The following is a 21,745-nucleotide window of genomic DNA, read 5'->3' as shown; positions in this document are numbered from 1 at the left end:
GTACTTCTCTATGTCATAATTCCATATTTCATAGACCTCAGTAACTATGCCCAAACAGCTTTGTGTATCTCATACGAAACTCATATCTCTGTAAGCCACTGTTCATAATCTTCATGTGCCATCGATGATAATGATGGATCCATTTACTTGAAACATGTATTACATACTGAAAACAACGATTTCTTATAACAGCGATATCGAAGAATCGCATAGTAGAGCTTCTGCAGCGGTAGGATCGTCATTCATTTTCTTGATTTGTGGAATCTTCGTCACCCTGGATGTAGACTCTCGGGTACCCACACTGGCATTTGCCACACTTTTTTTTAAGATCCGATATAAATAATGACATAAATTAAAGTATTGTGTATTCTGTACTGTTATTTAATGCACAGTACCTACAATTACAAAATTCATGTTCATGTCTCTTAACACAAGTAGATAATATTAATAAATAATACATTTATCAAATCAGAACAAGAATAGACTACTTAATTCTTTATATTCAAAACAATATTTCGTACAAACTATGAAACTTTTTGAACTCCATCAGTTAACTTTTCATTCTTGAGTGGTGTTATATTAAATTCTCGATGGAAATCAGTCATAGATTGTTCCCAACGCTGTTCAAAATATATACTCATTAAATAGTTGGCATTCAATCCAGTTTGGATTGCCCATGGTAAGTATCTGCTTACATACTCCCTGCGTTGTCTGAAATGAATGCAAAATAGAATTATTTCAAAATACAATACTACTAATAATCAGATTAATAATCTTTGTTTTCCTTAGCAGGGTTTAACACAATGAACTGCTAGTACTATATAAGTAGCAACCTGGCCTGGTATGTGCCATATAATATTTTAATCTAAAATGTACAACATGAGATATTACAATGCTTATTTGTTCTGACCCAGTAGGAGATAGAATGATTACGTGTATACGGTTTGCAGATGATATGGCTTTTGTTGCAGAATCTGAATAGAAAATCAATAAGATGCTAGAAAACTTGAGGAAAGGCTGTGAAGAATGTGGAATGAAGATAAATGTTAGAAAGACAAAAGTCATGGTGACTGGAACACAGCAGTCGGTGTCAAATATAGAAGTAGGAGGGGAGAAAATAGAACAGGTGACTATTTTCGATACTTGGGTAGTATTATTAGTTATGATATGAAGTGCGAACGTAAAATAAAATCAAGGATAGAAAAGCGTAAGAAGCCTTTAGGAGGAAGAAATGTGTATTTTGTGGGATCTTGAATAGAGTTGGAAAAAACTCATAAAATGCTTCGTGTGGAGTATTGTACTATATGGGGCAGAAACACAGATATTACACAAAAATGATTAAAAACGACTGGCAGCTTTCGAAATGTGGGTGTAGGGAAGAATCGAGTTAGCTGGGTCAAGCGGAAAACTAATGAGTGGGTGTTAAAAATGGTGGAGAGAAAAGAACAATGTTAGATATTATTGAAAAGAGGAAGAAAAACTGGTTGGGACATTACTTAAAAATAAAAAGGAACTGTATCATTAGTGAATTTACTGAGGTGACGAATAGTGCATTTCAAAAGCGGTGAAAAGAATGCATACGACAAGCTACAGACCGGACGTCACTCCTTACAATAAACAGTACCTCTATCAACTGATCCATGCTGATCGGCGGATCACAGCCAACGAACTGTATGGTCAGCTGAATACGCTGTAATGACTTGGGGAAGATGTTGGATAACCTGGGTTATCGCAAGATTTGAGGGGGTGAATCTCGAGGATCACAAAACTTAGCTTATCGACATGTGTCGAAACCTATTGAACAAGTTACAATTTCATACCCACTGTATCATCTCCGTAGACCTTTAGCGAGCGCTGATGAATGAATGTCTATGGGTGCAATATGTTGAGCAGCTAGAAATATTTACACACCTGTTTCGTACGCACCTGTATGTCAGATGCTATTTTGGTTGACTGTTGCGCTACTGTTATCAGCTGCTGCAAGAATGAGCATAATAGAATATTAGCAGGAAGGCACAAAAAAGTAAGAGGTTTTATTTTCAAATGACCCTCGTATCATTAAAGTTTCTGGTTTTGGAAGTTAAATTTGGAAATTATATCATGTTATTTTAAATGCACAAACCTTTCTTTTCTTTACGGAAGTTACAGTTTGCTTTATAATGCTTGACTGATAAAGTGAGAAGATTTCAGAAATGTTAGTTTTTAAAATGTCCTTTATTTAGTTGTGTAAATTCTTTGAATGCACAAGAATTATCTTCTTAAAGAAAATTCGTTTTCTTTTCCTTCTGAAATGTTCTCCCAAACCCGTTCTGGAAGTAATACATTCGACGCGTTCAGTACACAAGGGAATTAAGTCCGCTTTTTCTGGTCATTTTGGACTATATTTCAATATTTAGTATCTCCATTTGAAGCGCTTATCAGAGCTCAAAAGCTTCATGTCCAGATATTGCAAATAGCTCTCAATGATGTAAAAATAGTTTTATCTTTCCCATATACTTAAAGCGCATCGTACAAACTTTATTCTTTTTCTCTCAACTTTGGTAACTGAACTTGACTCCTTGTGTTATGAACGCCTCATTTGTTGTAGGGCTACTTGTTTTATGTGCAAACAAACAACTTTGAAGATTCAAACTGCCCATGAACATTACGGCTAATAAAAAATAGGAAAAAAATATTACACAACACGAAAGACTGTATACAAATTCGCTGTTTCATCAGATAAGGAAAGCAAGAGGTACGAAGAAAGAAAAAAGTACACAAGGGAGTAATATATAATGTCCAGTCAGACGCCACGTTCGAATTCTAAACTATCTGACAGTATTGCCATGTTCGATAAACGGTTAATCAGATGAGGAAGGGAAAAGATTGGAGGAAATAAGAAGAGAACAAAGTAATGTATAGCGTCCAGGGACGCTACGTTCGAGTTCTAAACTACTAATAAGTGTTGTCCCATTCGCTAAACGCTTCTCGGACAAGAAAGGAAGAGCTGAGAAGAAAGAAATAAAGTAATGTGTAGTATCCACATTTGAAACTACTTATAGTGTTGCCATCGGAAGGAGGTGATCGGTAATGGAACTGATTGGTTGGTAAGAGTGCAAAGAGAAAAACGTATAGTTAACGAAGGAAAATATATAAAATAATAATAACAGAATTAATAAAAATATAACGATATTGAAAATTAAAATAAGTGTATGGGAAACGAGTCGAACTTCAAGAGGTGCTATAGTGTCAATACATGCGTATTGAACGGGATTAAAATTGATAAATAAGTGAATTAAGAATGAAGTTTTCAAAATTAAATTTAGGTTACAATATGAATTAACATTGGGAAAGATTAAGACATTACAAAATTATGTCATACGCATTGTTTGTTTATATTGAAGTGACAGCAATAAAAACAGACATTAGCAAAATTAAGTAATGTTATGCTAACGAGTACAATAATTAAGAAAGTGCAATGTCAAATGTTTTGCAAAATGTTTGTTAACAGAAACACACAATTTTGGATATGTCAAAACTGTCAGATTTGCAGATGTGGATGTCTGGAGATTTCGATCACTTGATGACATTGCAGAAACTCAAGTTTCGGCAATGAGACATGTAAACACCAAAAGATGTCTTCAGATGATGTAGCAGTTTCCCCAACCAAGGAAGAAGAATAAAAAGGCGATTTTTGAGGGAATCAAGGAAGTCGAAGTCAGAGTAGGAAGAGAGAATCACTGACCATCAGTGATCGGTCTACAAACAGGTATGATCAGGTCTAAGTCATCGAGCAGTTGCTACTTCAATGAGACCCGACTAAGTCCACGGGAATCTCAGATTAATTTACTCAGTCTTCGAAGAAATTAACAAGTAGTTAACCGTCGTTATTCCAATGGTCAATGGTAGTACGGAGTTCGAGGTCCGGCGATTGTGAGGACAAGATTCCATCCAGGCTACAGTACAGAGAAGGACGGGCTGTGCATCCAGAGGAAAGACAAATGTTATCAGTGAGGAAATAGCCAGAATCAATAAGATTGTGATCTAACACATTTTTTACATATCCTCTTTACATTCACACACATTTTACACTTGACGATGATTGAAAGATCTGAATACATGAATAATAATAATAAACACCTGAGTTATTATTAAGAGTTCCCCATAATAGTTTAAGATTTCCCGTTTATTTCAGATAATAGACGGAAGCAACTTATAGATTATTAGAACCATGGGGACAGTTCGCGGATCATCACTTTCTGATAGACACGCAAGGATATTGGAAGGGATTGGGACGACACTATAACGGAAAGTGTAGTGGAATGTACTGTTATGATGGTTGTGTGTTCCAAAATAGACGGACGAGAATTTGAGCTGCAATGATACCCGATAATTGTTGACATTGAAAAAGAGTTCGAGTTTCGCCCACATAGAATGCTAGATAGCAGCTGAATTTAAGGATATACACGAGGTTGGAAGAACCGTTAAGTACAAAAATTATGAAATGTTCCTGTTTGCTCTGTGATAAGCTGCTCAAAAGTCAGACTGGAGTCGAATACAAGTGAAGTTTTGAATCCGTGTTTGTAGTATTTGTGCGTTGGAGTTATAAGGTGTTGGATAGGGCCAGTTCTTGTAACAAGGATGTGAAGTTAGAACTATCAGTACGTGATTTTGGAGCGAGTCGGAAAAGCCTTTCTGGTTTGAGTTCGGCTGAGTATGGAATACGAAAGATTTACAATCTATAGGGAATGAAGACTCTGATGTTACTTAAAGTGAAAATTCGGAATAGCGGATTCTATTACAGTAGGACTTTTATTTACTTATTTATTTATTTTATAACAGAACTGTCTGCGGATAAGGTTGAGGAATATACTTGGCTAAAAAGTAATGACAAGAGGATCTTGAGAAAGAATGTACTGCAGTGGGGAATGCTTGATATGTTGAGAGCTGAGAACTCTTGAATTGCATGCATTGATAGATTTGATTTCTACGTTAGTTTCGAGTATCAAATCTGAAGTACACAACAAAAAAGGTGACAATATGATTGAAGGAGATGTGAATTTAACTGGGCACTTGTTTGGAAACTTAGAATTTTACAGTGCGGACACCCTACAGAAAGCCATACAAGAGATCATCATAACACCCTTGATTTGAAGTACGTAGTTATTTTTACATATAAAGCTGTTGATGCTTAAGAAAAACTGAGACGTTTGAATCAGGATTTGTTTGCAGGACTTTCGTGGTCAGAAGGTGAATTTATAAATTATTCACGTGCACTACGGCCAAGAGTAAATCAAATATTAGTATATAATGAAGTGACATCTATGAAGGCTAAGGTCGTGTTGGGGTTCTGTGATGGGAGAATAATGGATAAGAGTGGTTGATTTCTGTCTTTGTGGTATGATGGGGCATTGGAGCTAGTCAAATAATGCAAAGATACCTTCGACGAGGCTACCAAAATGGCTATTAGAACCAAAATGTCTTCTTGGGTCGCAAGGTTTATTGATTTTAAGCAGAAAATATAATTTATGAGTTCGTGTTTTTGAGTAAGAAACAAATACTTGAAAGAAGCTCTCAAGGTACCAAAAGTTGGCTAAGTAAAACAGGATTTTAATGAAGAGGTCATAGGTGAGGTCCTTGTCACGAGCTCTAAATAGAAGCGATTGGGTAGTTTCTGTTAAATTTGGAACCGGAAAATAAGACTGCCTTCCATTTATCAGGTTTAATATTATAGTTTGTTTTGGAGGATATATAGGAATTTGATTTCATTCAGGAGGTGGTCGTTAGGAAATGGAGGTTAGTTTATTTCCTCCCGGCTTAGTTTGAGTCCTCAAAAACTATTGGCTGTTGCTCTGATTGCACTGAAATTAGGATGTCTTACTCTGATTTACGTTAAGAAAATTGCCTATCTGAAGATACAAACAGAATCTAGAAATATAATATGCTGTTTACTGAGATTCCATTGATTCAAATTTAATGTTGGATTCATTGTGAAAATATAAAATTTAAAAACTATTCTTTCCCCCTGTTTGTATCATTAAGCTCTATACTCATTTTCTTTAATTATTATTATCGTATTAAACTTCCAAGATGCAAATATTGTTGTTTTATTTCCCCTACAGGGTGGACATTTATCTTGATGCGTCCGTGTAACTTTTAAACTAACAGATACAAAACGCTGAAATTTCGTACCATGCAAATATCGACGAGAACATTGTTTCATATAAATTGTATTGCAACCAGATTAACAGTATTCCAACATAAAATTACATTTTTTTCAAATGTACTACGTCAGGTTATCACATTAAAGTTACATATTAAATGAAAACTTACAATAGCATATTTGTTATGGAGGCTGTAAATTAAGGACGCCACAGTATCACAAACAGAGTGGGGATTTTTTTTTTTTCACTTTTGATTTTTTTTTTATTTAAATCAAATCTTTCTCCTCGTGTAATACAAGTCACGAACTGAAGAAAAAGCATTACAAATTAGTATTAAATGCCAATTATGTCATTTAAGTGAAAGTATTGGGGTTGAATTTTGAATTTTTTGGTAAATTATAGACTTTCAGTTAAGCATAATCCCTATTTATCCTAGGATTATGGTTCATACCTCATTCTCTTCAGAATAGAACATCCTTTAAAACGGTAACAGTCACAGTTTCCCTATCATGTCCCTGAAGCGGAAAATATTGAGAGAAGTCGGGATTTTTTTTTTTTTATAATTTTGATTCTCTCTGGACTCTCCTGTGTTAACGCAAAGATCTCAAAATCAACCGGAAAATACTAAGGGTATATACTAAATGTGTGTACAAAATTTGAAACTTCTATCTTGAGTAGTAAGGGCGATATTAACAATGAGCTAAGAACATTCCCACAATACCCCAGATGACCCGGATGTCATATAAAAATTTCCTCGGAAAATTTATTCGCGACTTTTTTTCTTCTCAGATAGGAAGGGTAAGTAAATAATAATGAGTTACATTACACGTATATAGACGAAGTTTCGCCTAGCGAACTGGATCTATTTTCCTTACTTTGGTGCCAGCCTGATGGATCCAAATACTGCACCTCCAATACACATCGGCAATCTCGTTTGAATTGCTTCCACCCACTTCACTGTCACCTCTCCTGCAAATAAATCAAATCCGGTAGAAAAGTGACAATATGTTCAGCATCTTCCTTATGTATTGTAAAACACTTGCAATCTGTCAAAATCAAGTATGGATTAACGTCCCTGCCGTTACATTTTTTTCGGTGTTCTATGTCATTTCCATTGTATTATTTTTCTGAAATTGTACGTGTGCAAGACATTTTATCCTTTATTGAACAGCTTTTATGCAACAGCACAAGGGAACAGATACATATATATGACTCCCACACATTAACACACTCCAGAACATACACATACACAACACAAACTTTCAAATCTGCGTGTATCTTCAAGAACAGCAGGAAGGCTTCAAATAATTAAATTATTACTTCTCTGCCCAACAGATTAAAAAATTGTACTTAGTTGCTTTTTACTGCTGAAAGGTTAGCAAGTTACAGGGAAAAAGATAAGAAACTATTTTAGCGTAAATATTCTACTTGTTGAGAGTTAGGAATACACTGATAGATTTATGCCTATATTTTCACAGAATTTTTAATACTAATTTACACTAGTTCTTCTTCTTCAATTGATGTCTTACTTAAATTATTAATGGCAATCTTCAGATACTGAAGTAGTTCATATTCTTTCTTCGTACTGAATATCGAGTAGTGAAAGTGATTATTTTTCTCCTATATTTCACTAGAATAAGCTTATCAAAAATTCGGAATATTTTCGACAAGAGACACATATATTGAAGGTCACTATTAAGGGGTAGTGAATGGAGAGTGAAATATTTATTTGTTTGACGAAGTTACATATTATTTACAAAATACCGTATATAAAAATATATATTCATTTTAATGGATTGGATTTCTGTCATGAAAACATATTTCAAATGCACACGATATAGCAGATTTTATTTCCTTGGGAACAGAGGAAAATCACCGTCTTGTGGACTTAAATGATATTTACCTATTAACACGGTTTTAAAAATGGGTTACTGTAGTAGCTAATACTGTATAGATTAGAAAAAAAAAAGTTTTGCATACATGCTATACGAGATCCAAGAGCAAAGTTTTTATATTTTAGTCAAATGCTTCTTTTTCTTAACTTAAAACACTTTCTTTGCATAATTCAAGTTTCTTTGCAATTTAAATGGATATAGTAATTAAAGCCCTATCTTCACCTATCGAATATTATAAACAATACATAGTGTATATATATATATATATATATATATATATATATATATATATATATATACTATATTAGCCGTGTGGAATTTGTGGTGGACAAACACCGTGCTCGTGGGTTTTCTCGGGGTTCTCCCGTTTCCTCCCACTTTTTTTATTCCACCATTTCACTCATCTCTCATCATCACCGTCTCCTGTAGCCTAACCGGCATAAACGTGGGACGTAAAACTTAAAGATTTCATTTCATTTTCATTTTATAATATTATATTAAACTGATATTAGTTGAGAACAAGATGCAAACACACAAAAACTGTAACTTTTTTTTGTTGAAATGAATGTTTCTGTTAAGTACTTGTACTTTTTCCGCAAGTAGTATAAAGTTAATATTCACTCGTTTAATAGAAAACAATAATATGACACAATTTAAAAATTTTCACGGATATTACATTGCATACATGAAACGTGTAAGAAAAAGCTTAATCATACTAAACGTGTTGATTTTATACATCATATTTCAGCTTTAATATTTTTACAAAAAAAAAAAAATAAATAAATAAATAAATAAAATAAAATGTAAATAAATAAAATAAAATAATGATGATGATACTGATATTGTGTTTCTGTATGACGTTCACTTTCCTTAAGACTATGATTGCGTGAATGTGTCACTGATTGCTGAACGCGAACCCACCGGGCCCAGACGGGCAAGCTGTCAACACTCACTGACCCATCCACTACACCAATCATCTCCGGAAAGTAGAACTCAAATCGTCCCAAAATGTGAAGATTTCTAAGCCTCCCTCATTCTCACTCGCAGTCCAGCATCCCGATCCGCAGGTCATAGCCTGCATCCCATCAAGAGATAAGGTTACAAACCACAACCCGACAGAACAAGACACTGACCCAAGAGTGAAACTGACGGTGAATGCTTCGAAAATCTAAATGTTTGTGTTTACTAACCCAGATAAAAAAAAAATTCTCGAATCAAATCTAAATCGCGCAACGGGATGGAATTTCGGAAAAAAAACTGAATGCCAAAGTGAATTTAGTTGATCTTATTAACGAAGTGAAATTTTCTGGCAGGTCTGTGATTCCAACCCCGGTCACACTAAGTGAAATCGATTCTGTGAGTTTTCAAGACGCTATATTTACTTTCGTTACGTACTGCTTTAAACACTTCACTTTCTGAGTACCAACAATACTATTGAAGTTACTATACTACATCGTTTTAAAATAATTAGCTTTGCACTGGACAATGAAAGATTTTGTTTCGACTCGCACACTTTATTACACTAACTTTCTGTATGATAAGAAATAACAGGAGAATACATTTTAAAAAAAAAAAATCGCAAAGGTTGGAAATTGAGGAAAATTCTTGACATAGCTGAATGGGTAAGTCCATCATTGCATTACATACTCTCTTCACATATCATGAACAATTCTACATACGTTTAGTTTAGTCAAAAACAATTTGAAAATAAAGACATTTACTACTATAACCACATGAGCCTTGTACTACACAGGTACCACTTATTACGGCTGTGTGCTACATACTATACTTTCTTTTCTTAGTATTTTCTCTTTTAGATACCGTTGTGAAAGTAGGGTCAGCGCGGAGGATTTATACCGACAAGGTGACCTCCCTTGTATGAGCTCAGACCTCATCCACTTTGATTCCACAACAAAACATTTTCTTTGAGACAATACATACACTAAATAAATCTACATGAAAAGAAAGTACACTTAACCTAGTCCCTAGCCTAACTATCTAACTAACTTAAACTAAAACATATAAAAATCACTTTATTCAACAGATTAATAATATAGCACACACCCTGCTTCTTACCGAGGACGTATGGGACGTCGACCATTCAGCTCTACTTTTGTATATTGTTAAAATAAAAAAAAAATCTTAAACTATGTGCTTAAAATTCGAATTTCTGGTTTCCGGTGAAAGGAATTTAAAATACATAACGAACGTGTTGTTGTTGACAAGCATCTCCCATTACCAATAGCTATGCAAGCACCCTTGTTATCAATGTGAGTCGAAACTTTGTATACATTTTGTCTCATCGTATTCAAACTACAGTGAAGGTGAGCACAAACCAGAGAATGGATTTAATTATGTAATATAGCAGTACGGAAAAATAATAAATTAAAAAAAAAAGAATATACGAGATTACATATTCAAAATATAATTTTGGGGGTGAAATGTATGTTCTCGAGAGTACACACATTTCTTGGACTGTTGGTAACAAACATCCACACTGAAACTCCAAAAGAACAATTTTTTTACCCCCCCTCCATTGAACGAGTGTTTTATGTCACATCGCAGATTTTGTACATTGTATAACTTAGGGAAAACTACGCAGCGTTTAGCACATATCGGTGGACATCACCACGCCAATAACATAACACTTTCTCCAATCCGAAAAAGGTTAGAAATTTAGTAGGTTAGTGTGGCCGGAAAACAACAATAATTTGGAACGTTATATTTTTTTCTCACTTACTTGCTGCAATAATCCATCAGTTCATACTTTACCAATACTTTATCCTACTTGCCCCTGGCAAGTATTTTGGGATAACTCAAAATATTTGAGTCTGGGACTCCATGTCTTCGGGTTTCTGCAACAACGTGCGAACCTGACGCCAGCAGCTTGCTCTCCTTCACCCTTACACAATGAGCAAGTCAAACTAATTTAAATTGCGCCGCAGTCCTCAGGAGTTCGTACTCGAAAAGCTCCACTAGCAGCTAACCACACTGAATTAAATTGTCGATTTTCTGCAGATCAGACGCACTACCCATCTGATCATGGCGGCTTCGTCAACTAAAAGAACAAAGACAACAGGAAGAAGATTCCCAATTGGAAGATCATTGTGACGTAATCATATGACGATAGGTGTATCTATCAAGATCAAAGAAGCCGAAAAATCTCAACCACACCTGTGATTGCGGAAGATCCAATCACAGATAATTTAGGTTAAACAAAGGGATGCTCCAAGAAGCTACTATGGCTGACTTTACAAATGAGAAATTTTAAAGAAGATTTTTGAAATAAAAATTTTGAATTCTTTTGAAGATCCCCTAAGCCAAAAATATGAAAGAAAATTGACTGGAAAGGATTAAAAACGACCAGAAATTACCTTATTTCCCAAAATAATATTATATTTTAGCTAAATATACGAATAATTATTCAATGTAAATATATTACCATATATTTCCCTCTAAATATACTAAAATCATTAGTTCAAGGAAGTTAACGCAAATTTTTGCGGTCTACTTCAAATCAAGTCATTGATTAATTATATATTAAAAATAAAATTTTAATAAATATTAAATTCATATATACACTGGTTGCCCAAAACTTCCGGGCCATGTTACATTATACGATGTATAAGGTAACATCCTCCGGGAGCTTCGGAAAAAAAAAATCTAACTTAGAAGTCCTAAGTTAAGCTCCTTTTTTTTTTCTCTAACCTAACATTTTATTCATAAAATACACTAATGCAATGCAATCAATATAGGAAATGTTTTGAAAATTTTTCAGAGACCTTAACCCTAACAAAGAATTTATAACTACTCTATACGAAAAAAAGGAAAATTGGACACAAAACAAACAAAAATTACCTTAATCTAAATTTAACCTACGATTCTCTTTCTTTTTTTTTTCTTTCTCGACTATGTTTTGTTTCCGTTCAAGGAATCCATATCGCAGTCCTCAATCTCCCTTAGTGAGAGCAGGGACATGCATTCTCTGAACTATTCCTATTCACTTCCGGTGGCTGCGTCATTGGCGGCATGAACATCGTATACGGCGGAGGCCAACCAGTGGACATAGCCATGTTCACCGCTGGGGAAGGAGTGGATGTGGGAGTCGCCACTCCTCCTCCAGGAGACAAATTCGGCATGTATCCTGGATAGGCTTGCGCTCCCGGTATATGGTTCGAATTCGGCGCGCACTGTTGGGATGCACCTCGCTGACATCCAAAGTTCGTCGCTCCCGATTGGTAGTTAGGATTGGAAACATATGGAGCATTCTGGTTTCCGTTCCCCCAGTTTTGCCTTCGGTTGTTGAACCAGGGTCTTCTGGCCTGAAAATTTCTTCTTCGACCTCGGTTCCCCAAGAATTGATTGCCATTTCCATTTTTCTTGGCATCACCATTCTTCTTTACTTCGTCCTCCTCCGTCTGCGACGAAGTGTCTTTAGTCTGTTGCGCCTTTCTGTTCTTTTCGGTCTTTTTTCCTATCTTCGCCTGCCGAATGTGCAGACGCTTTAATTTCTTATCTGTCACAGGTTCCACAGGTTCCGGATGACCTTCTATTTCGGCTATCTTAACAATCAGATGCTGAATATTCTTGGGCTCCACGGCTCGCAACAATTTTGCATCTCCAGCTGGCAGACAATCTAGGACTATTTCAATGAGTTCTGTCTCATCTGGATGTTGTGCCACAGCATAGTATTCGGCTATGACCTTCCAGGCAAAGTCAGTTAGCCGGTTATACTTGGACCGGTCAAATTTCATTCCTTGTATGAATTTCTTCTGCAGGCGTTCCATCCTGGCCGAGAAGTAGTGCTCCTTAAATAGACGCACAAAGTCAGCATAACTGTTGATGTCTTTACAGACCGTTTGGTACCAAGTCTTGGCCCCAGCCGACAAACAACACGGTACCAAAACCATGCGTTCGTATTCCGACGCAGAGATTATCTTAAACGCCTGTTCTAAGTTTTCTAGAAAAGACCTGGCCAAACCATATTCTCCAGTGAAGTTTGGTAAGTGATTTAGCTCCGACAGCCTTAAATTTAACGCCCTATTTCCAGAACATCCCTCATATCTGCCGGGATTCAGGGGAGAGTTGCAGCCAATCACAGGGCTCTTTGCATTATTATGATTTTGTCCAAAATTCGAATAAGAAGTATAATTTGGTCCAAAAGGTAAGTTGCTTGGCATCGATACCACTGTGTGACTACATACTCCCTCCGGAATTCCAACAAACGAAGGAGTCCTATCTGCAACAGTACTGGACACTACATGACTTAAGCTACATACATTGGAAGTCGAGACCGAAGCCTGAGACCACGTCAATAAAGGATTTAAAGCCCTAGAGGCAACCTGACCACTCACGATATCCCCACAGGCGGGACTGGAATTGTTCGTAACCAACGAATGTGAATTTAAGTCAAACGGCCAGACATTCTTAGTGTGAACTCTGGTCGGCTGACAGACAGAGACTGTCACCGTTGGGACAGTACGAGTCTCCCCAACCGAAGAGACTGGTACATCCACTCGGGTGTCAGAGTCTGTTCCGTCATAGTCAACCCCGTCACAACCAACAAAGTCACGTGACCGCTTGCGACCGACACGACCTGGTTTACTTTGCTCCTGATCCTTCACCAAAGTTTGGATCTTAGCCTCGAGTACGTCATACGATTTCCGGGTGCTCGACTCGAGATGCGATAGTTCTTTAGCGAGCTGATCACATCTGCGATTTTGCTTTTCTACTGACAACCGGAGATTCTCCTCAACGGTGTCCACCCGCGTTGTTATCGTATCCTGAAATTCCCCCACCGAAGTGTATAAATCGCGAACTTCGTTACGGAGGTCCGATACGTCCTTGTTTACATTATCGACTTTTTCGTTTACAATTTGCATCATTTCTGACTTTAACATATCAAATTTTTGATTCATCGCGTACAAATTATTATCTACCTTTTCAAATCTTTGGTTCATAATACTGTCAACCTTTTCAAATTTTTGGTCCATAATACTGTCAACCTTTTCAAATTTTTGGTCCAAAGTTAAAGTTAAAGTTTGACTAAAACGTTCTAACATTTTCGCAAGGTCTGTCACGGATGCAGGGGAACCTGCAGTTCCGACACTCTCTCCACCGTTGTGTAAGAGTTTCTCTCCCGTGTCGTGCGTCGCGGTGTTCCGTTCACTTCCACTTTCCTGTGACTTGGAAAGCGATTGCACAGTCAGCTGTTTGGCCACACACGTTTTACAAAACCAGGGCTCACTACACTTATTCAATTCTTCTACCTGCTCGTCGGTTATACCATAGCACTGTGCATGCACCCATCCAGAACAACCGTCACAATACACACTGAAGCCCTGTATTTCCTCACTACAACACACATATTCATCCGGGCTACGGGATTCAGTACTTGACCTGCTACCAGCAGACATCTCCATTTCATATAAATTGTTTTCCCCAAGTTACACATATACAAACTCAAGAGTGACTACACATCGTTCAAGGAGTCGTTTGTCACAACAGTCCCCATTACATTACACTGCTCTTTCAATACGATTCACTTAGCACTCGCGAAAGATTGAAATAACAGATCCTGGCTGTGGAACGCCAATTTTACAAAAAATAAATAAATAAATAAATAAAATAAAATGTAAATAAATAAAATAAAATGATGATGATACTGATATTGTGTTTCTGTATGACGTTCACTTTCCTTAAGACTATGATTGCGTGAATGTGTCACTGATTGCTGAACGCGAACCCACCGGGCCCAGACGGGCAAGCTGTCAACACTCACTGACCCATCCACTACACCAATCATCTCCGGAAAGTAGAACTCAAATCGTCCCAAAATGTGAAGATTTCTAAGCCTCCCTCATTCTCACTCGCAGTCCAGCATCCCGATCCGCAGGTCATAGCCTGCATCCCATCAAGAGATAAGGTTACAAACCACAACCCGACAGAACAAGACACTGACCCAAGAGTGAAACTGACGGTGAATGCTTCGAAAATCTAAATGTTTGTGTTTACTAACCCAGATAAAAAAAAAATTCTCGAATCAAATCTAAATCGCGCAACGGGATGGAATTTCGGAAAAAAAACTGAATGCCAAAGTGAATTTAGTTGATCTTATTAACGAAGTGAAATTTTCTGGCAGGTCTGTGATTCCAACCCCGGTCACACTAAGTGAAATCGATTCTGTGAGTTTTCAAGACGCTATATTTACTTTCGTTACGTACTGCTTTAAACACTTCACTTTCTGAGTACCAACAATACTATTGAAGTTAATATACTACATCGTTTTAAAATAATTAGCTTTGCACTGGACAATGAAAGATTTTGTTTCGACTCGCACACTTTATTACACTAACTTTCTGTATGATAAGAAATAACAGGAGAATACATTTAAAAAAAAAAAATCGCAAAGGTTGGAAATTGAGGAAAATTCTTGACATAGCTGAATGGGTAAGTCCATCATTGCATTACATACTCTCTTCACATATCATGAACAATTCTACATACGTTTAGTTTAGTCAAAAACAATTTGAAAATAAAGACATTTACTACTATAACCACATGAGCCTTGTACTACACAGGTACCACTTATTACGGCTGTGTGCTACATACTATACTTTCTTTTCTTAGTATTTTCTCTTTTAGATACCGTTGTGAAAGTAGGGTCAGCGCGGAGGATTTATACCGACAAGGTGACCTCCCTTGTATGAGCTCAGACCTCATCCACTTTGATTCCACAACAAAACATTTTCTTTGAGACAATACATACACTAAATAAATCTACATGAAAAGAAAGTACACTTAACCTAGTCCCTAGCCTAACTATCTAACTAACTTAAACTAAAACATATAAAAATCACTTTATTCAACAGATTAATAATATAGCACACACCCTGCTTCTTACCGAGGACGTATGGGACGTCGACCATTCAGCTCTACTTTTGTATATTGTTAAAATAAAAAAAAAATCTTAAACTATGTGCTTAAAATTCGAATTTCTGGTTTCCGGTGAAAGGAATTTAAAATACATAACGAACGTGTTGTTGTTGACAAGCATCTCCCATTACCAATAGCTATGCAAGCACCCTTGTTATCAATGTGAGTCGAAACTTTGTATACATTTTGTCTCATCGTATTCAAACTACAGTGAAGGTGAGCACAAACCAGAGAATGGATTTAATTATGTAATATAGCAGTACGGAAAAATAATAAATTAAAAAAAAAAGAATATACGAGATTACATATTCAAAATATAATTTTGGGGGTGAAATGTATGTTCTCGAGAGTACACACATTTCTTGGACTGTTGGTAACAAACATCCACACTGAAACTCCAAAAGAACAATTTTTTTACCCCCCCTCCATTGAACGAGTGTTTTATGTCACATCGCAGATTTTGTACATTGTATAACTTAGGGAAAACTACGCAGCGTTTAGCACATATCGGTGGACATCACCACGCCAATAACATAACACTTTCTCCAATCCGAAAAAGGTTAGAAATTTAGTAGGTTAGTGTGGCCGGAAAACAACAATAATTTGGAACGTTATATTTTTTTCTCACTTACTTGCTGCAATAATCCATCAGTTCATACTTTACCAATACTTTATCCTACTTGCCCCTGGCAAGTATTTTGGGATAACTCAAAATATTTGAGTCTGGGACTCCATGTCTTCGGGTTTCTGCAACAACGTGCGAACCTGACGCCAGCAGCTTGCTCTCCTTCACCCTTACACAATGAGCAAGTCAAACTAATTTAAATTGCGCCGCAGTCCTCAGGAGTTCGTACTCGAAAAGCTCCACTAGCAGCTAACCACACTGAATTAAATTGTCGATTTTCTGCAGATCAGACGCACTACCCATCTGATCATGGCGGCTTCGTCAACTAAAAGAACAAAGACAACAGGAAGAAGATTCCCAATTGGAAGATCATTGTGACGTAATCATATGACGATAGGTGTATCTATCAAGATCAAAGAAGCCGAAAAATCTCAACCACACCTGTGATTGCGGAAGATCCAATCACAGATAATTTAGGTTAAACAAAGGGATGCTCCAAGAAGCTACTATGGCTGACTTTACAAATGAGAAATTTTAAAGAAGATTTTTGAAATAAAAATTTTGAATTCTTTTGAAGATCCCCTAAGCCAAAAATATGAAAGAAAATTGACTGGAAAGGATTAAAAACGACCAGAAATTACCTTATTTCCCAAAATAATATTATATTTTAGCTAAATATACGAATAATTATTCAATGTAAATATATTACCATATATTTCCCTCTAAATATACTAAAATCATTAGTTCAAGGAAGTTAACGCAAATTTTTGCGGTCTACTTCAAATCAAGTCATTGATTAATTATATATTAAAAATAAAATTTTAATAAATATTAAATTCATATATACACTGGTTGCCCAAAACTTCCGGGCCATGTTACATTATACGATGTATAAGGTAACAATATAGTCTCCATTTGCAGAAAAAAAAAAGTAAAAACATGAAACTAATTTTCAAAATACATAATCAGTTAACTTGATGTTATAATACTGCAAGAATACTCAGTCCTTGTGATACTGAAATGTTTATTGAAAGACATCTGACAGAATATAAACATGACTTGCGACGTAGAATATTTAGCCAAAATTTTTTCGTTGTCAGCAAATATACTTTTCACTGTGAGATTTATAGCTATACGTAATGCTAATTATGTAATTGCTGTAGTCTGGAAAATAAGTACAAGTGTATATACATTACTAGACAATAATGCATCAGTTCATACCTAACATATTTGTCGGCATATATAGAACAGTGTGGAACAAATCATGCACTTCCCGATACCGCTGCATGACGTATGCCAAGTCAGGGTCATCTACAAAACGGACCAAGGGCCTCGAATCTGGACTCACTTTCTGCAATAAAAAATATTTCACCAGAATATAACAATTGTCCTGATATATTTTCTTGCATACATTAACTGAAAGAAAGCATTAACAAAGAAACTGTAGCCATTCCAGCTGATATGCTGCACCGCACGATGAGACAAAATTCACCAGGAATGTTCCCGTTGCAATGGTTTCCACCTCAAGGATAATATTCAAAACTTTGTAATTCAACAATAACTTAGAACAAACGCACTATTTCTTATAACATTTCAAGAGATCAATGTGCTCCAGAACTTATGATTAACATTATTTATTTAACTACGTTTGGGAAAATTTCGTCAATGCACTAGTCTTTTATTTAACCTTTGATATCCCGATAAGCCTAAATCAATTTATACGACATGGTTGACTCAAGAATTAGAATTAAGGGCCTTTCTCCCTGAAGAACTAAGTAGTCATGTTATGACAGAGGATTCGCCTTCAATCTGTAGAATCTCTGAGATCAAATCAAAAAATACTCACATGTTTTTCGAGGAAGTTTATGTACGTCCTTCCTAATGTGCCTTCTGGGAGTTTTGCCAACCACTCAAGATCTACTGTTGTAGAATTTATCCGTGGCCTTTTCCTGAAAAACACAAATAATACCTAGTATATAATATTATACGTTTTAACACATCAAAATGTTTACACAGGCACCTAACTTTCTAAGCCGAAATCTGTCTATTAATTTTGTACTAAACTGACAATAATCAATGAATGTAAAGTCATGATAGCTACTTAGGCTGATTACAATTCAAAAACAAATCTATAAAAACACATAATATAATACGCATTCCATCATGATTAGCAGATCACTTATCACAAACTGATGGGCGCTCGACTAATACAGAATCTGCTAATCTCTTCGTATTCATGTAATAGTAGTTCTAGTTAATATCTTGCATTTAATACAATAAGTCCTTATCTTCTTCCTATTCTCATTTTCCTTTCACTACATTACCATACCACTCTTGTTGGGGAAATGCCCTAAACAACATATTAAAATCCTCGAGGATGGGACGTCGGCGGGCGGTGAAGGGGGTTTTAAAGGTAGGTTTTTCAAGTTTCTTAAATATCTCAAAAACTATGGGGTTTAGCAAAACACATATCGAATACAAAATTAAACTACATTAAATTGCCCACGCAAATAGCGTATAATTTTAGAGAAACGGATCAACCGTTTGAAATAAATTCTTGAACATAGTGCTTCACTTGGGACAAGTTTTGTCACGTCACTTTTATTAAAATGGGCACCCAATGAGAGAAGGTTCGCCAAAAACAGATTATTATGTGACCCTCTTAAATTAAGGAGATAAAACTCTGTATACAAATTTCTTATTAACTATGTGTCACGTGCCTCGGCGTTGTCTAAAACTCCGCTTCTAAGCGGGGAGGAAATTTCTAAAAATTTTAATTTCCCATTTTGTGTTCATAAAATGGCCAGAGAAAGAACATTTTGAACTGTTTAAAATGATTTTTAAACACAGCACTTGCGTCAATCTCTGATTTTATCATTTCACTTTGTTTGAAATGCGTATCTTAAGAAGGGGCGAGGTTAAATTTTTCGCAAAGGAAAATTTCTGCACCGTCTGAAATGTATCTTTAAACTTATTAACACCTGGGTCGAGCTGAATTTTCTTAGGCATCATAACGGGAAAATAGGGGATTCTAATGTACCTTTCACAAATTTTTCCGTAAACCTATTGTTCTCATGCAAGAACAGGTGTTTTAAATACGTCTCTATAAGTAGAGATAGAATGAAACCCATGTGCGATGAGGATAGAATCGAACACGATCTCAGGCTTACAGCCAACATATTGTTTTTTTCTTTTTAATATTCTCTTTCTTTTCATTGTTTACAATTCGTACGTATGTTAGAATATGAAAATTAACTTACTTAAGTATCTCAGAACCCTCCTTATCCGATTCCATTCTTTGCTTGATAACTCGAAGCGCTCTGTGGCCAGTCGTTTCACCCAGTGTGGCTATCATGTCTGCAATCATTAATGAGAGATTAATTCATCATTAGGTTAAGAAAAAAATTTAAAAAAGAAAGAAAAAAAGCACTGATACATAGCGTAAATAAAATGTTAAAACTAGAAAGTGTGTATCCTTAATTCCTTAAAATGAAATATTAAACATAATGCGAATACCTGTAATGAAGTGAAGAACCAGCCATGATACGAGACGGCTAACAAAGTACTGAAGTTTCTTCACAATATTACTAAAACTGTACAGTCACTTGACAAAAATACATTTAAAATAAATTACTCATCAACTAGGTTACGTGAATCAAGTGTTTAACCCTTTTGGGATCTTGTGTTTTTGGGCTATTTTTTAGACTTTCAGTCAAGCAGCTACTGCATCGTCTCTATTTATGCTAGGATCATAATTCATACCTCATTCTCTTCAGAATAGAGCTGGCTTTTAACTGGTACCACTTGCATGCTCATACCATACACCAGAAGCGGAAAAAATGTCAAAGTGAAAATTTCGGAGGGAAATTTTTTTTCTCGAACTTTGCCCCCCCCCCCTGTGAACGTAGCCATCTAAAAAAAAAAAAACTCTGAGAAATAGTACTTGGTATACTGAATGTGTGTGCCAAATTTCAAGTTTCTATCTTGAATACCAAGGACGAGAGAAATTTTATCAGGAATTCCCACCATACCCCAAATTACCGTAAAACACCATGATCTCAGGTAAAAAATTTCCTGAGACATCCCTAATTAACCTAGGGTCATGTTTCGCCCATCATTCTCTTCAGAATAGAACTGCCTTTCAGGCAGTATAACTCACGTGTCTCCATCATGTATCTAAGGCAGGAAAATGAGGAAAAACGGGATTTTTTTGGGTCTAAATATCCTTTTTTCAACTTTTAGCCCCCCCTGGACCCCCTGTTTTAACGCAGAGATCTGAAAAAAAATCTGGTAAATACTACTCGGTGGGCTGAATGTTTATGCAAAATTTCAATTTTCCAGGTGCAAAAGTAAGCCCGCAAAAAAAAAAAAAAAAAAAAAAAAAAAAAAAAAAAAAAAACCGACAATGTCCCATATTCCCGTATACAGAGGGAAATATTTAAACATTCCCTGAGACATTCCTAATTACCCTAAGGTCATGTCTCGCCCATCATTCTCTTCAGAATAGAACTGCCTTTCAGGCAATACCATTCACTTGTCCCCATCATGTATCTAAGGCGGGAAAATCCCGTGAAAGGGGTTTTTTGGTAAAAATTTCCCTTTTTCAAGGTTTAGCCCCTCTGTACCCCCCTGTTTTAACGCAGAAATCTGATAAAAAAATCTGGTAGATACTACTCGGTGGACTGAATTTTTGTGCACAATTTCAATCTTCTACGTGCAAAAGTAAGCCCGCAAAAAATAATACCGAAAATGTCCAAAATTCCCCTATACAGAAGTATATTTTGGTAAAAATTCCCTGACACTTCCCTAATTACCCTAGGGCCATGTGTCGCACATCATTCTCTTCAGAATAGAACTGCCTTTCAGGCGGTACCATTCACTTGTCTCCATCATGTATCTGAGGCGGGAAAATGAGAAAAAACGGGATTTTTGGGTAAAAATATCCCTTTTTTCAACTTTTTGACCCTCTGGATCCCCCCCTGTTTTAACGCAGAAATCTGAAAAAAAAATCTGGTAAATACTACTCGGTAGACTGCATGTTTGTGCGAAATTTCAATCTTCTACGTGCAAAAATAAGCCTGCAAAAAATACTTTACTACCCCCCCCCAAAAAAAAAGTATTACACGAAAATATAAATTTTAGACTTA

At 36.1% G+C, this 21,745-nt stretch overlaps 2 protein-coding genes across 4 annotated transcripts in view; both read right to left on the bottom strand.

Annotated features, from left to right (window-relative positions):
- Positions 1–480: 480 nt before the first annotated feature.
- Positions 481–21,745, bottom strand: part of Coq4 (Coenzyme Q4) — a 28,404-nt gene continuing 7,139 nt past the window's right edge. For all 3 annotated transcript variants that reach the window (XM_081765355.1, XM_081765354.1, XM_081765356.1), the window contains exons 3-7: positions 19,859–19,955; positions 18,445–18,547; positions 17,820–17,949; positions 7,019–7,112; positions 481–711 (exon numbers count right to left, since the gene is read on the bottom strand). In XM_081765355.1, the coding sequence (XP_081621481.1) occupies positions 525–711; positions 7,019–7,112; positions 17,820–17,949; positions 18,445–18,547; positions 19,859–19,955 (611 nt within the window). In that variant the 3' untranslated portion in view covers positions 481–524. The remainder of the gene's footprint in view (positions 712–7,018; positions 7,113–17,819; positions 17,950–18,444; positions 18,548–19,858; positions 19,956–21,745) is intronic.
- Positions 7,119–17,813, bottom strand: LOC145690452 (uncharacterized). The gene is made up of 2 exons (XM_081765353.1): positions 14,044–17,813; positions 7,119–14,010 (listed from the first exon to the last, which is right to left on the bottom strand). The coding sequence occupies exons 1-2, from the start codon at positions 14,458–14,460 to the stop codon at positions 11,998–12,000; spliced, it is 2,430 nt and encodes an 809-aa protein (XP_081621479.1). The 5' UTR covers positions 14,461–17,813; the 3' UTR covers positions 7,119–11,997.

This window comes from Thermobia domestica, chromosome 7 (genome assembly GCF_964235325.1).
Source record: "Thermobia domestica chromosome 7, izTheDome1.hap1.1, whole genome shotgun sequence".
In the NCBI taxonomy this organism is placed as follows: domain Eukaryota; kingdom Metazoa; phylum Arthropoda; class Insecta; order Zygentoma; family Lepismatidae; genus Thermobia; species Thermobia domestica.
This window is presented reverse-complemented; position numbering and strand designations above follow the sequence as displayed.